Source organism: Scyliorhinus torazame, chromosome 17 (genome assembly GCF_047496885.1).
Source record: "Scyliorhinus torazame isolate Kashiwa2021f chromosome 17, sScyTor2.1, whole genome shotgun sequence".
NCBI classification, from domain to species: domain Eukaryota; kingdom Metazoa; phylum Chordata; class Chondrichthyes; order Carcharhiniformes; family Scyliorhinidae; genus Scyliorhinus; species Scyliorhinus torazame.
Window position 1 is genome coordinate 80,792,124 of NC_092723.1, and position 14,502 is coordinate 80,806,625.

Here is a 14,502-nt window from a genome sequence, read left to right on the forward strand (position 1 = left end):
CGTTCTTGTATTTTTAGCGTGCAAGATACCGGTCCAGTCTGTTTCCCCATACCTGAAATCCACTAGGCACCGTCTCCGACGTTCCGAACATATACCGTGTCCCCCGGTTTGAAACCGCCCCGTGTGCTTCGGTGCCACCTCTGCGGGCGGGTCTTATCTTAGATTGTACAGTGCAGAAGGAGGCCATTCAGCCCATCGAGTCTGCACCAGACCTTGGAAAGTACACCTTGCCCTTGCCTCCACCCTACCCCTGTAACGCAGCAACCCCACCCAATGATTTGGACATTAAAGGGCAATTTGGCATGGCCCATCCACCTAATCTGCACATCTTTGGACTGTGGGAGGAAACTGGAGCACATGGAGAAAACTCACGCAGACACGGGGAGAAAGTTAAAACTCCACACAGTCACCTGAGGCAGGAATTGAACCTAGGTCCCTGGAACTGTGAGGCAGCAGTACTAACCACTGTGCCACTGCACCTCCCATTTTTGTCTCCATTCCACTTTCCCGCTCATATTGGGGAAATCTGGCCTAAGGCGGGTTCCGAATATCTAGACCATCAGTTCTGCTAGTGCCACGCCGGTCGTAACATGTGGTATGGTAGCTGAATAGAAAATGCATCAGCCTCGTCTCTACAGATCCTGTTTCTTGAAGGTCTGCACTGCTGGTTTGGCCAGACCATTTGAAGAAAGATGGTATGAGGCTGTCTGGATATGCTTCACCCCAATTATCTTCATGAAGTGTACAAACTCCTCATTAGTGAAAGGGATACCGTTGTGCATGACAAATACCTTTTGGATGTCATATGTGCTGAATGAGAGTGGGCTTTGAAGTGGTGGATGTAATTCGATGGATGTCAAACTATTTGGAATGGGCGCATGCTATCATTGAGCCTTGACAAGGTTTGCAAAAATCTGCATGCAGGCGAAGCCAAGGCTGGCCCTCCATGTAACTTCGTCCAGACTGAGTCTTTCTGTGTCCAATCGCGAACTTGTGCGGCAATGATCGGCAAGGTGTCCATAAATGTTTATGGTCGATATGACCTCGTCAGTCCTTGGTGGAGATGGGGGCATATCTGCAATAGGTGCTGACTCCGAACATTCGTATTTGCGATCTACATTCCCAGGCGATACTCAAAAGACTAACTCGTATGTCGCTAACAATAGGGCCCAATGCTGTATCCAGGCAGATGCTATCAGCGGAATTGCCTTGTCTTCTTTAAACAATCCAAGCAATGGTTTATGATCCGTTATGATGGTGAAACAACACCCATGCACATACTGGTGAAATGTCTTCACCGCAAAAGCGTAAGCCAGCCCTTTCCAAAAGAACTCTTTCTCAATCTGGGAGTAGTTGCGCTCCACAGTAGCCAAAGTCCGCGATGGATCCGTTCTATCTTCAATGCAGTGGGATAATGATTCAATATGGGAAGGCATCACAAGTGACCAAAAGGGGCTTTGAGGAATTGTAGTAGGTCAACAACCTGATGATGGTCGCTGCTTCACCTTGGCGAGCGCATCTTCTTGCGGCACTCTCCACACCCACTCGTGGCGATTTTTTTTTTTTTTTTTCAATAACTCGTGCAGCGGTATGAGGATGGTCATCACGTTGGAGATACATCTCCCATAATAATTCACAAATCCTAAGAACAACGCAATTCAGTGGTGTTCTCCGGCATGGGGGCTTGTTTGATTGCTTCCACCGTCTCTTCCCCTGGGTGCAAACCGTCTCGTTTGACACGGTAACCTAAGTATGTGACCTCTTTTGCATAAAAAACTCATTTTCCTTAAGGCAGTGCCTGTCTCTGAAAACCGGCGCAGAACTTCCTCCACGTTGCTCAGGTGCTCCTTATTCGATGGCTCCGGTGACCAGGAGGTCATCCAAGTAAACCTCCACTCGCGGTGGCTCCGGTGACCAGGAGGTCATCCAAGTAAACCTCCACTCACGATAGCCCTTGGAGGATGTTCTCCATGACTCTGGAAAATAGAGCAAACCGATGACACCCCAAATGGTAACCATGTATATTTGTAGAGGTCTCTGTGGCTATTAATGGTCATAAATTCTCTGGAAGCCCCATCTAGCTCCAATTGGAGATTTGCATGAATCGTGTTGAGTTTAAAAAGAGGGTTCTCCAGCCAGCTTTACATAAAGGTCCTCTATTCATGGCATCAGGTATCTGTCCAGACGAGAGGCCTTGTTCACTGTGAGCTTGTAATCCCCACACAGGCAGACCGTTTTATCTGGTTTCAGTAGCAGGACTACAGGAGCTGCCCAATCTGCAAATTGTACCAGCCAGATGATTTCTAGCTTTCCAAGCAGGTGAACAATGTGTAGGGAACTAGGTGGGCCCTGATTACTTTGGTTGGGTCTCGGGGTCTACATGAATCTTGCCCACGGCATCTTTGATCTTGCCCAGGCCCTCCCCCAGGACTTTGTATAAGCCCCCCAGTGCCCATCCTGAAATACCTCTGCAGCCAATTGCAGCACAGCAGATTCAGGCCGGGCTCCCGTACTATTATCAAGGGCAACCTGATGGACTGCTGTCCTTAGGCAACTGGGATCATTGTTGTACCCGCGATGGCCAGTGGTTCCCCTGTGTATGTTTCCAACCTCCCCTCTGGGTCCCTCAAGTTCAAATGCTGGATTGCAGACCTGATCTTTTCAAATGCCTGACATCCTTTCATTGAGACCACAGCCCCGGTCCAGTTCCAGTACAAGTGGGTGACCATTTACCTGGACGGTGACTTTGGGGGCAACCCGTGGTGCTGCGATGCAATTCAACTGCATGCACTCTTCTTCGTCTGGCTGCTCTAGATGGAGAATCCTGGTTCTAGGCAAACGCAACCCTGGACCAGGGTAATGCGCTTGTTGGCTGACCTGGATTGTGGTCCCTGCGGTTTCTCCAACCACAGGTGCCGCGCAGATTTAAGCGGGATGTCTCTCCTTCTGCAGCAGCAGTCGGTCAATGGGCTTGGCCCCGACTGTATCCAGGCAAGGACTGTGTCGCAGAGGCTTTTTTCATCGGGGGCACCGCTCGTCTATTGGGGGTCGTGCTACTCTATTCGCCTCCATCTCTGACGTGCTCCTGGACTCCCTTCTCTGCGTTCTCCCATGAGAGGGAGATCTTGATGGCCCTTTATGGTCCAAAGACTGTTTGGCCAGCAGTTTCCGCTGGGTCACATGTTGTTAATTCAGCGCACAAGGCAGTCTCGTAGCATCTCAGGTAGGTATGGCCTGTAAATCGCAGTGCTGTGCCAGTTTGCATAGGTGTGCCAGAAACACAGTAACAGACTCACCAGGGTTCCCTAACATACTTCCCTGAAGTTCTCTGGGCCGTATTGCATGGGTATCTTTGACAATGACAGATGGCTTGGGGTATTAGTGGTTTATTACGAGCGCCATCAAGTCATCAAATGTCTGGGGTCACAAGGTAGGTTAGGCTCTTTTTGACACTGAACGTGGGAGCCCCACATGAGGTCAAAAGAATCACCTTCTGACAGTCCTCCCAGTAATGGCATACGCCCTGATAAAATATCGCAAACGTGCCATGTACTGAGCCCAGTCTTCCACATTGCGTCAAAAGTGTCAAGTCTACCAAATTGAATGCGTGCTAGCCTTTCTCCTCTATGTTGAGATGCAGCCATGGCCTGAGTGTGCAGCAGTGCTGCCTGTTGCTCTGTTTTATCCTCGTTGCCAATATTGTAATCAATGAACATCCACGAAAAGGTAAGTCAAAAGTAGTTTATTTTCTACTCCCACTTGGGAAGTGCAGCAACTAAGCTACACTCCCAAGTCCCAGCCGAGACCATCCTGAGATGCCAGCTCCCTCTTGGACTAGCTTTTATCTCCAGGAATTATCGAGCCCCACTGTTGGGCCTCCTCCCCTCAGTGGGGGAGCTCTTAGTCCACAAGCCCCATGAGGAGATTGATTGGTCGACCCTGTGTGTCTCGTGGGGTTATAACAATATTTGACCCAAAAAAGGCTCCTTTTGACAGTGTAACACTCCTTCACTGCTGCACTTGAGTAAACCTAGATTATTTGTTAAGAATCTGGAGTGGGCCTCAACAAACATTTCAGTCAGGTGAGAGTGCTACCGTTCGGCCAAAGTTGAATTTTTGATAAGTGGTTTCTTATCAAAGGGTCTTGACCACATTATGTTTTTTTTCTTGAAATTCAAACATAAAATTGATTTCAAACATTCTGAACCTTCGAATGCATTATTTACTTCAACATTATTCCTAATACTTCACTGCAGGTGTTTGAGGAACTGCTTTTGGATGCTGACTGGAGTGTAAATGCTGGCAGTTGGATGTGGCTATCTTGTAGCTCCTTCTTTCAACAGTTCTTTCACTGTTATTGTCCTGTTGGTTTTGGGCGCAGAACAGACCTCAGTGGAGACTATGTGAGGTAAGTGCCTGACTGATTTTCGCTCTGATAAGTACATTAGCAAAAATGTAGTGTTGTAAAACTTGAATTTGCATTTTCTTGAGCTGTTTGGGGATCTTTGGGTAATATTAAAGGCATCAGATATTTATGGGTGCAGACTTTTCTTGGAAACTAGATTTTTGAAGTTCGTATTTTTAAGGGCTTTGTTAATCCTTTTAAGTCTTGGACGTTTATGTCCGTGTGGGGTTTGCACATTCTCTCCCGTGTTTGCCTGGGTCTCATCCCCACAACCCAAAGATTGGGGGGAAAAAGAATTGGGTGCTCTAAATTTATTAAAAAACAGGAAAAAAATGTCTTAGACGTTTGACAGGTGACACACCAAACTGCAACTTCCTTTAAGGATTTGAAAAAATGAAATGAAAATCGCTTTTTGTCACCAGTAGGCTTCAAATGAAGTTACTGTTAAAAGCCCCTAGTCGACACATTCCGGCGCCTGTTCAGGGACGCTGGTACGGGAATTGAACAGTGTTGCTGGCCTGCCTTGATCTGCTTTCAAAGCCAGCAATTTCGCCCTGTGCTAAACCAGCCCTGGTGGATTTGCAATTCACATTGAAAGTTTATTAAAAAAACTCAATTCCAAGGCACAACAGACAACTGAAACTGTTCATATCCAGGAGGAAGAGTCTCAACAAATGGGTATGACACTTCACAAAAGTTAGCTTCCTAGTTGTGATGCGTAAACTAAATTATTCTGATGGTAGTTATTCTGTTGGATATTTCGTATTAATTATTTCAAACATCTGCCCGCTCCTCACCCCCTACATATATTGGGTTATATATACTGATAGTGTGGTATCTGCTAATTCTCCCACAAAGCTGGGGTAGTGGTGAGACGCCGCACTGAGTTACATTTTGTACTAGTTGGTTGAAGCGTTCAGAGAAAGTCAGTGGGCACTGTGGATAGGAAGTGTCTTTAATCAACTTGAATGGGCTTGAATAATGGTGTTGATCGTGACACTCAGTCCTGGTCCTGCTCAGTCCATGGGAAGTTTATGGAACTAGGAGACCGTGAGTGTGTTGTGGGGGTGGTAGATGTAAAACTGATATAGCTTGCATGTCTCTATAAAGTACACCCATATAATGTCTCATCTTCAAATTTGGGAGAGTTCACTGTTTTCTTTTTCTCTCTTCAGCGATAAAGCCAAAAAAGGAAAATGTAATCGATGCTTTTTAATCAATGCTCACACAGACTATCTTATCCTCTGCCCAGAGCAGATCCCCAACTCCCATAAAACAGTATGGTGCAATTGACATCTCACCATCTCCAATTTCCAGCACCTCCACAGTATACAGGCAATATCTGATTTAACACTATGCGCGACAAGACTTGGCAGTAAGTCAGATTTATTTTTTATTATTCATGCATGGGATGTGGGCATTGCTGGCTGGGCCAGCATTTATTGTCCATCTCGGAGGGCATTTGAGAGTCAATGGCATTACTGTGTGTCTGGAGTCACCTGTAGGCCAAACCAGGTAAGGACAACAGATTTCCTTCCCTAAAGGACATTAGTGAACCAGATGAGTTTTACAACAATCGACAACAGTCATCTTTAGACTTTTAATTCCAGATTTTTCTTTGTTTATTGAATTCAAATTTCACCATCTGCTTTGTGGGATTCAAACCTGGGACCCTCGGAAATGACTCTGGTCTCTGGATTACTAGTCGAACGACAATACCACTGCGCCACTGCTTCTCCCTGTTGCTCTCTGAAAACCTGAAGCTTGGGCCAGCAATCCAGACAAGAGAAATTGGATTATGCTCCCTTTATTCTGTGAGAGATGAACCTCTGTAGCCTGTAAGATAGGGTTAGCACTAAGTGGCTCCACATGCTGCTTTTTTTATTCGTCATCTCTCTGGATTGAATAACATTTATGGTGTTATTTGAGATCCTGGGCTGGATTCTCCAGCCTTTCGTTGGCAGCAGGGTTCTCTGGTCCTGCTGGCAGGGCACCCCTGCCCGTGGGTTTCACAGCGGTGTGAGATGGTTTCAATAGGAAATCACATTGACTGGAGTAGAGAATCCCGCTGCCAGCGCTCGGCGCAACAAATTCTCCATCCGCGCGAGCACGGTTGGGTGGACTCGCAAAGGGGCATCCTGACCCCTAAGTTAAAGCAACTAAAAAGTAAAAGAAGAAGAAATTGATGCCATGCAATTCTTTTTTAATAAATATTTTTATTCTATTTTTCCAATTTTCATCAAAATTTACAATCAACAATAACAACAAATACAATGGCTATCCCACCCACCCTCAAAAAGCTCCCAACATTTTGAATACAAAACACCAATGAAAAAGAATCATCAATAACTTAACCTCCATCCTAATGTTCGATGTCACCTAAATACATGATGAACAAGGACCATGATTTGTAGCACCCTTCCATGCTCTCCCTCAACTCAAATTTTACTTTCTCGAGCGTTAAGAACTCCAGCAGATCCGCCTGCCACGCCGAGGCGCAGGGTGGAGAAGCCGACCTTCACCCCAACAGAATCCGCCTTCGGGCGATTAGCGAGGCGAAGGCTAAGACATCTGCCTCCACACTGCTTCGAACCCTGGCCGATCCAACACCCCGAATATGGCTTCTAGGGGACCCAGTTCGAGTCTCACGTGCACCACCTTTGAGATTACCTTAAAGACCTCCCGACAGGACCAAAACATATGAACGTGATTAGTGGGGCCCCCCCACACCGTTCACAAACATCCTCCACCCCCTCAAAGTCGGCTCATCCTCGCCCTTGTGAGATACGCCCTATACACCACCTTCAACTATCAGCCCCAAGCTCGCGCACAAAGTTGATGCATTCACCCTGCGGAGCACCTCACACCCAACTCTTCCTCCTACTTCGCCTTAATCCTCTCTAGCGATACCTTATCGCTCCCTCAGAATCACCCCATAAATCGCCAACACAACCCCCTTCTCCATTCCCCCTGTCGTCAATATCTCTTCCAGCAGTGTGGGAGCCAGTGCCATTGGAAAGCTCTGTACCTCCTTCCTGGCAAAATATTGGACCTCTGTACAACTAGACATCACCCCCTGCCCCAACCCATATTTCTCCCCCAGCTCCTTCAACTTCACAAACCGGCCTCCCAGAAACAAATCCTTTAATACTCTAACTTCCCTACTCCCATCTCCGAAAATTCTCATCCCATCTTCCTGGCTTGAACCTATGATGCCCTCGAATCGGTATTTCCCTTGACCCCACTCACAACCTAAAGTGCTGGCGCAACTGCCTCCAAATCTTCGGTGTCACCACTACCACCGGACACCTTGAATATTTCCCCGGGGCTATCGCGAGCGGTGCTGTTCCCAACGCCCTTAACCCTGACCCCCCTGCATAGACTCTCCTCCAATCTAACCCACTCCCCTCTAACCCAGCCTCTCACCTTCTCCGTATTCGCCGCCCAGTAATAATACAATAAATTCAGGAGACCCAACCCCTCTGACTGCCGTCCTCTCTGCAACAGCGCCTTCTTAATCCTAGCCACCTTCCCCCACCCCCCCCCCCCCCAAATGAACGAGTAATCATCTTCTCTACTTCTTTAAAAAACACCTTTGATTAAAAAATCGGCAAGCATTGAAAAATGAACAAAAACCACAGCAACACATTCACTTAATTGCCTGTACCAGACCTGCCAGCGACAGAGGAATCCCATTTTGCCAAATCCGCTTTCACCCTCCCCACCAGATTAGTAATGTTATATCTACGGAGCCCACCCCAATCCTGTGCCACCTGCATCCCCAGGTATCTAAATTGGGTTACCGCCCTACGGAATTGCAGCCCCTTGTACCCCTGGCCGGGACACCACAGAAAAATTCACTTTTACCCAAATTTAGTTTATACCCCAAAAAAGACCCAGATACTCGAAGCAGCTCTAGTATACCACCCATCAACGTACTCCGTTCCAACACGTATAGTAGCAAGTCATCTGCGTACAAGGATGCACCATCCCCCTCCACACCCCTGAATTTCTCAGCGCGATGGCCAAAGGCTCAATCGCAAGTGTGAACAACGGGGGGGGAATAGGACATCCCTGCCTGGTCCCCCCCCATGCAGAGCAAATTATCCCGAATTCATGTTATTTATGCGAACACTCGCCCTCTGCTCCCTGTAAAGTAATTTTACCCAATCCACAAACCGCACCCCAATCTCAAACTGCTCCAAAACCACCACTAAATACCCCCACTCTATCCGGTCAAATGCCTTTTCTGCATCCAGCGCCACAACTACCTCGTCTCCCTCCCCTCTGCCGGTGCCATAGCTACATTCAGAACCCTTCTAATGTTTGAAAAAAGCTGCCTCCCTCTTACAAACCCCGTCTGATCTTCCCCTATTACTTTCGGGAGACACTTCTCTAACCTACCCGCTAACACCTTCGCTAGTACCTTTGCATCAACATTCAAGAATGATATGGGCCTATACGACCCACACTCTGTCGGATCCTTATCCTTCTTGAGCAACAAGGATATCGATGTCTGCCTCAAAGTCTGTGGCAACATCCCTTCCCCTATCGCCTACTCAAACATCCCCACCATCAGTGGCGCCAATATATCTCTAAATTTCTTGTTGTACTCCACTGGAAACCCATCCGGCCCTGCTACCTTTCCTGACTGCGTCTTCCCAATCGTGTCCTTTATTTCCTGCTCCCCTCTCACCCCTTCCAATGTGGACCTATCATCCTCCCCAACCTCAGATATTCCAAACCATCCAGGAATTCCTGCATTCTCCGATCCTCCCCCGGTGGATTCGACATATACAATCACTCATAAGACCTCCTCAAAGAACACCTATTAATCTCATCTGGAACCACCACCAACTTCCCTGTCCCATCCTGAACCTAAACCATTTCCCTCGCCGCTACCTCCCTCTAAAGTTGGCTCGCCGATGCCCTGCAATTCTAACACCTGTTTTTGTACCAGGCAGAGCTGTGACTTCTATTTCAGATTGTGAAATCAAATCCTGAAAATCTATTATCTAAATTGCGTACAAGTTGATTATTTTTTTTCAACTCTTCATTTTTTGGTAGTGACCAAGTGCCCCAGCTACAATTGAGGTTTGTAACTTTGACCTAATTAACCAGTCCATCCAGCAGATAGTGGCACATTTCTCTGTTCAGCATGATAGCATAGTGGTTAGCACAGTTGCTTCACATCTCCAGTGTCCCAGGTTCGATTCCCGGCTGGGTCACTGTCTGTACGGAGTCTGCACGTTCTCCCAGTGTCTGTGTGGGTTTCCTCCGGGTGCTCCGGTTTCCCCCTCAGTCCAAAGATGTGAGGGTTAGGTGGATTGGCCATGCTAAATTGCCCTTTGTGTCCAAAATAAAGGTTAAGTGGGGGTTACGGGGATAGGGTAGAGGTGTGGGCTTGAGTAAGATGCTCTTTGTAAGGGCCGGTGCAGACTCGATGGGCCAAATAGCCTCCTTCTGCACTGTAAATTCTATGATTCATTCCTATGATCAAGGAAGCTAATTGCTTGAGAGGCTCCGAGCAAGGATTTATGGTTTTCTTAATTACCACAGAGCTTTGACTCAAAAATCTGAAAGAGAGAGAATGTCTTCTGTTCCATTTCGGAATGTACATGAGGTTTGCTTCTTTCCAAACCTGTCCCAAGCATTATGATGGTCACCTTGTAGTGTTAAAACTGAAATTTCAGACTGCTTTTGGAGGTTTCATTGATTTCTGCTCCATAAGATTAACAATGAAGTTTCATTAGGTTTACTGTATTTTCATGGAATCTCGGTGCTTTACTATCGTACACTTGTCTAGGGCAAGAATTATTTCCACAGGAAAGAATTCCAATTAACAATATTGATGGCCTTCCATCAGCGTATGCCCTAAATAGCAACATTCCACTAATGAACTTCCCAAATTAATGTATTAGTTCAGAATGCTAATTTTCTCCTGCTGTAAAACTTTGTTCAGATTGCAGTTTATGTCCTTGATTCAGTAAAGACTTCCAAGTGCTGCCAACAGAATGTTTAGGCACAGAGAAAAAGTGTGGAGCCTTGATGACTGATTAAAGTTGGGCTTCTCTCAGTAGTTATTTCAGAACTCTGGATGGAATTGCAGGGCCCAATACTTTGCTAATATTGCAAGCTAGGATCTAACCAGCTCTATACATGCCATGCCATTCCTTCTGTCTCTATAGGACAGTGGTGTGAGATGGCTGCAGTAGATGTTTGCGATGCAATGGAAATGAATCTTGTATTTTAGAGGATCTCTACTTTTATGGAAATAGTAGAAACAGACAGTAATGGGGCCCTTTGCCACCATCTGACAAATAAATTGGAGTATTTTAGAGGATCTCTACTTTCATGGAAATAGTAGAAACAGACAGTAATGGGGCCCTTTGCCACCATCTGACAAATAAATTGGAGTATTTTGCACTTGGAAGAGGGATGCATTTAATAGAGGCTCTGCATTCTTTTTTCAATATTTTCATCAAAATTTACACCCCACCAACAAATAATAAAAGGTAACGAATACAATGTCAATCTCCTTATTAACAACAATGATCCCATCCTCCCACCACCCCCCAAACAACGGCCTGCATGACAATATAAGCATCAAATAAAACAAAACCTCCCAAGGAGAAAAAAAAAAGAAAAAGGAATCGGGAATCACCTCTGGTCACCATTGACATACATCGTCCACCGCCCCCGCCCCCGCTAATATTCAACGCCATCCAATCCCCGAAAGAGTACGGTGAAAGACACCCCCCCCCCCCCCCCCACTCCCAGACTCCTCCCCTCCACTTCCTCTTGTAAACTCCTCCCCCCAGCCTCTGTTCCTTCCCCCAACATTTCACCCCGGCTAGACTCACCGAAACCTGTTCTACCAGGCTCCAATGGCCGCAGCCCCTCCCCCCCCCACCTCACTCCCGTTCCCTGGCCGGCTTAAACTGGAGGCCCCCGCCCGGGTCTCCTTCCCCCTTGCCCGGTCCCAGGAAAACCAAGAAATCCCCTTTAGCACACAACCCCAGCATACACACCTAAGCCCCAAAGAACCATCATTGCAAATTAAAGTCCCAACTCTTCCCCTGTCCAAATTTACAGCATCGACTCATTTAGCACATACACCAACACACAGTGAAAAAATAAAGTTACATGAGGCTACATCGGTACACGACCTGCTCTCAGTCCCATTTCTCAATCCTGCCACAGTCCTTCTGCCTCCTCAAACTCTTCCGCCGTCCCAAAATAAAAGTCCTTGGATTTGTAGGTCACCCTCAACTTAGCTGGATACACTATGCCGCACTGCACCTTGCTGATGTACAGTGCCTTCTTCACCTGGCTGAAGGCTGCCCACCTCCTCGCCAGCTCCACCGTAAAGTCCTGGTATATGCATGCTCCAGCCCACTGCACTACCCGCTTCTGCTTTGCCCAACACAGGACCTTCTCCTTCACACTGTACCTACGGAAACACAGTCACTACTCTTGGCAGCTCACTCGCCTTTGGTATAGGCTTCCATGACCGATGAGCCCGATCCAGTTCGTATCGAGAGGGATCGTCCCCCTCCCCCAATAGTTCTGCCAACATCGTGGCAAAATGCTCCGTCGGACTCGGGCCTTCCACCCCTTCGGGCAGACCCATGATCCTCCGATTCGGCCGCCTTGATCTGTTTTCCAGGTCTTCCATTTTGGCTCGCAGACCCTTGTTGGTCTCTATCACCTTCCACAGCTCCTTCCCCATCGAGATGAGTTGATCACTGTGCTGAGATAATGCCTCTTCCACTTCCTTCAGTGTCTCACCTTGCTCCCGCACCTCTGCTGCTGCGCTCAATAGAGCCGCCCTCACCTGGGCAATCCACCTCCTCCACCAGCACTTTCAATATCGCCCCCATCTCCTCCTTCATCGCTTCCATGTGCTTTGTGAACTGTTTTTCAAGTTCCACGGCCATCACCTTGGTCATTTCTACTGCCGTGAGCAATGCGGCCTCCCCTGGTGCCCCAGCCTCCGCTTTCCTTCCAGTTCCTGCGCTGACTTTTCCACTCCCCAACGGACTTGCATTAACCCCCTTTTTCAAGGCCGTTTTTTTCCCAAAGTTGGACATTTCTCTTGACTGTGCCTTCTCACAACTTTTTCAGCCTCCGTTGGCCCTGGGACCAGGTGTTAAAACCCTGAAACTTATTCCCGAGCGGGAGCCCTCCAGTGTGAGGCTGCCTCCCGCCCATCGTCACCGGAAGTTTGAGGCTTTGCATTCTTATACTGAGTTTGCAATATCCTAGAAATCTGGAAAATTTTCCAAGTTTCAAGCTGTCATTGTGAGGAATTTGCTTCAGGTAGCTACACAACCTCTTTCATACGTTGCCAAATCCATCTTCGGGGTGTGTGATTTATCAGGACGTCCTTGACTTTTATTTTCAAGGAAAAGAGCACAGTTTATCCTTGCAGTTGACATGACTACAATACTGACACATCTTTCCATATTTAGAACACCAGCTTTATTGGAATATGCACTAACAAATATTCAGTTAGTTCTTTCTATCTTTCAAGTCCTTTGGTTCCTTATCAGCTGATGTGGCTAAGGATGAACCTAACATTCATTGCCTAACATGCAATATTGACTCGGGGTCTGACCAAAATTAATATAAATAACAGTAATGAGGAAAATAATGGCATTAAAGAATGTTAAATCCCCAGGACCAGATGATTTCCATCCCAGGATTTTAGGTGAGAACATTGCAAGAGGCCCGAACTATAATCTACCAAAGTTCTCATGGTTCAGGAACTGTGCCTTTAGATTGTAAAGTTGTGCTTGTTACGCTGTAGAAAACTGTATTTGTAGCCAAATGTCTATTGCCAGGAAATTGCTGGAGTCTATAAGTGTAGGGTGATAGAACACCTTGAAAGCTTTCAACTGAACAGTGACAATCTGTGTGGATTTGTAAGCAGTAGGTCACACTAGACAAGACAAATCTGACTGAATGTTTTGAAGAAATGACTGAAATAGTGGAGAGGGAATACTGAGGGATGTTTATTGATATGGACTTCCGGAGGGAATTTGATGAAGTCCCTTAGAAGAGACTCTTTGCTAAATTAAGCATATGGTAATGAAAGTAGATTATTGATGTCGTTGGGAGTTGACTGAGAGGCCTAAATAGGGGGGATAGAAAGGCTTTTTTCCTATTAGAAGAGGTAGAAAGCTAAGGTAGAAAGCTAAGAGGGGAGTTGAGGCGAAACCTTTTCACCCAGAAGGCGGTGGGAGTCTAGAACTCACAGCCTGAAAGTGTGGTTGAGTCAGAAACCCGCATAACATTTAAGTATTTAGATATTCACTTGTGCTGCCATAACTTCCAGGGCTATGGGCCAAGCTCTGGAAATGGGATTAATGTGGTCAAACCTTTGTTGGCTGGTATGGACAGGATGGGCTGAATGGCTTTTGTGCTGTAAACATCTATGAATTCTCTGTATTCAATAAGTTAATTGAATTATCCTCATTTCGCAGGAGCACAGTAATTGGAACTCTGCATTTGTGTACTTGTAGTTAAATATCAGTAGCCACTAGAATCATAGAATCATAGAAGTTTACAGCATGGAAACAGGCCCTTCGGCCCAACCAGTCCATGCCGCCCAGTTTTTTACCATTAAGCTAGTCCCAGTTGCCCGCACTTGGCCCATAACCCTCTATACCCATCTTACCCATGTAACCATCTAAATGCTTTTTGAAAGACACAATTGTACCCGCTTCTACTACTACCTCTGGCAGCCCATTCCAGACACTCACTACCCTCTGAGTGAAGAAATTGCCCCTCTGGGCCCTTCTGAATCTCTCCCCTCTCCCCTCTCACTAGCCACAATACAATCTCTAATTTCCCTTGTAAGAATGGTTTGGCCACAGTTCCTTTCTTCTCATGTGCCAAATAGGAATGAACAATTTTTGAACTTCACCTATTTAAGACCATAAGACATAGAGCGGATGTAAGGCCATTCAGGCCATTCGGCCCATCGAGCCCACTCCACCATTCAATCATGGCTGATTTCAACTCCATTTACCCGCTCTCTCCATAGCCCTTAATTCCTCGAGAAATCAAAAATTTATCAACTTCTGTCTTAA

General features: G+C 46.7%; 1 protein-coding gene across 4 annotated transcripts in view; it reads left to right on the forward strand.

The window, feature by feature from the left end:
- The window catches only part of LOC140393974 (cryptochrome-1-like), a 207,082-nt gene that overhangs the window by 55,157 nt on the left and 137,423 nt on the right, over window positions 1-14,502 (forward strand). For 3 of the 4 annotated variants that reach the window (XM_072480678.1, XM_072480677.1, XM_072480680.1), the window contains one exon: window positions 4,257-4,408. In XM_072480678.1, the coding sequence (XP_072336779.1) occupies window positions 4,257-4,408 (152 nt within the window). Of the gene's footprint in view, window positions 1-4,256; window positions 4,409-5,580; window positions 5,781-14,502 lie in introns of all 4 variants that reach the window. The other variant, XR_011935795.1, reaches the window with a different exon arrangement.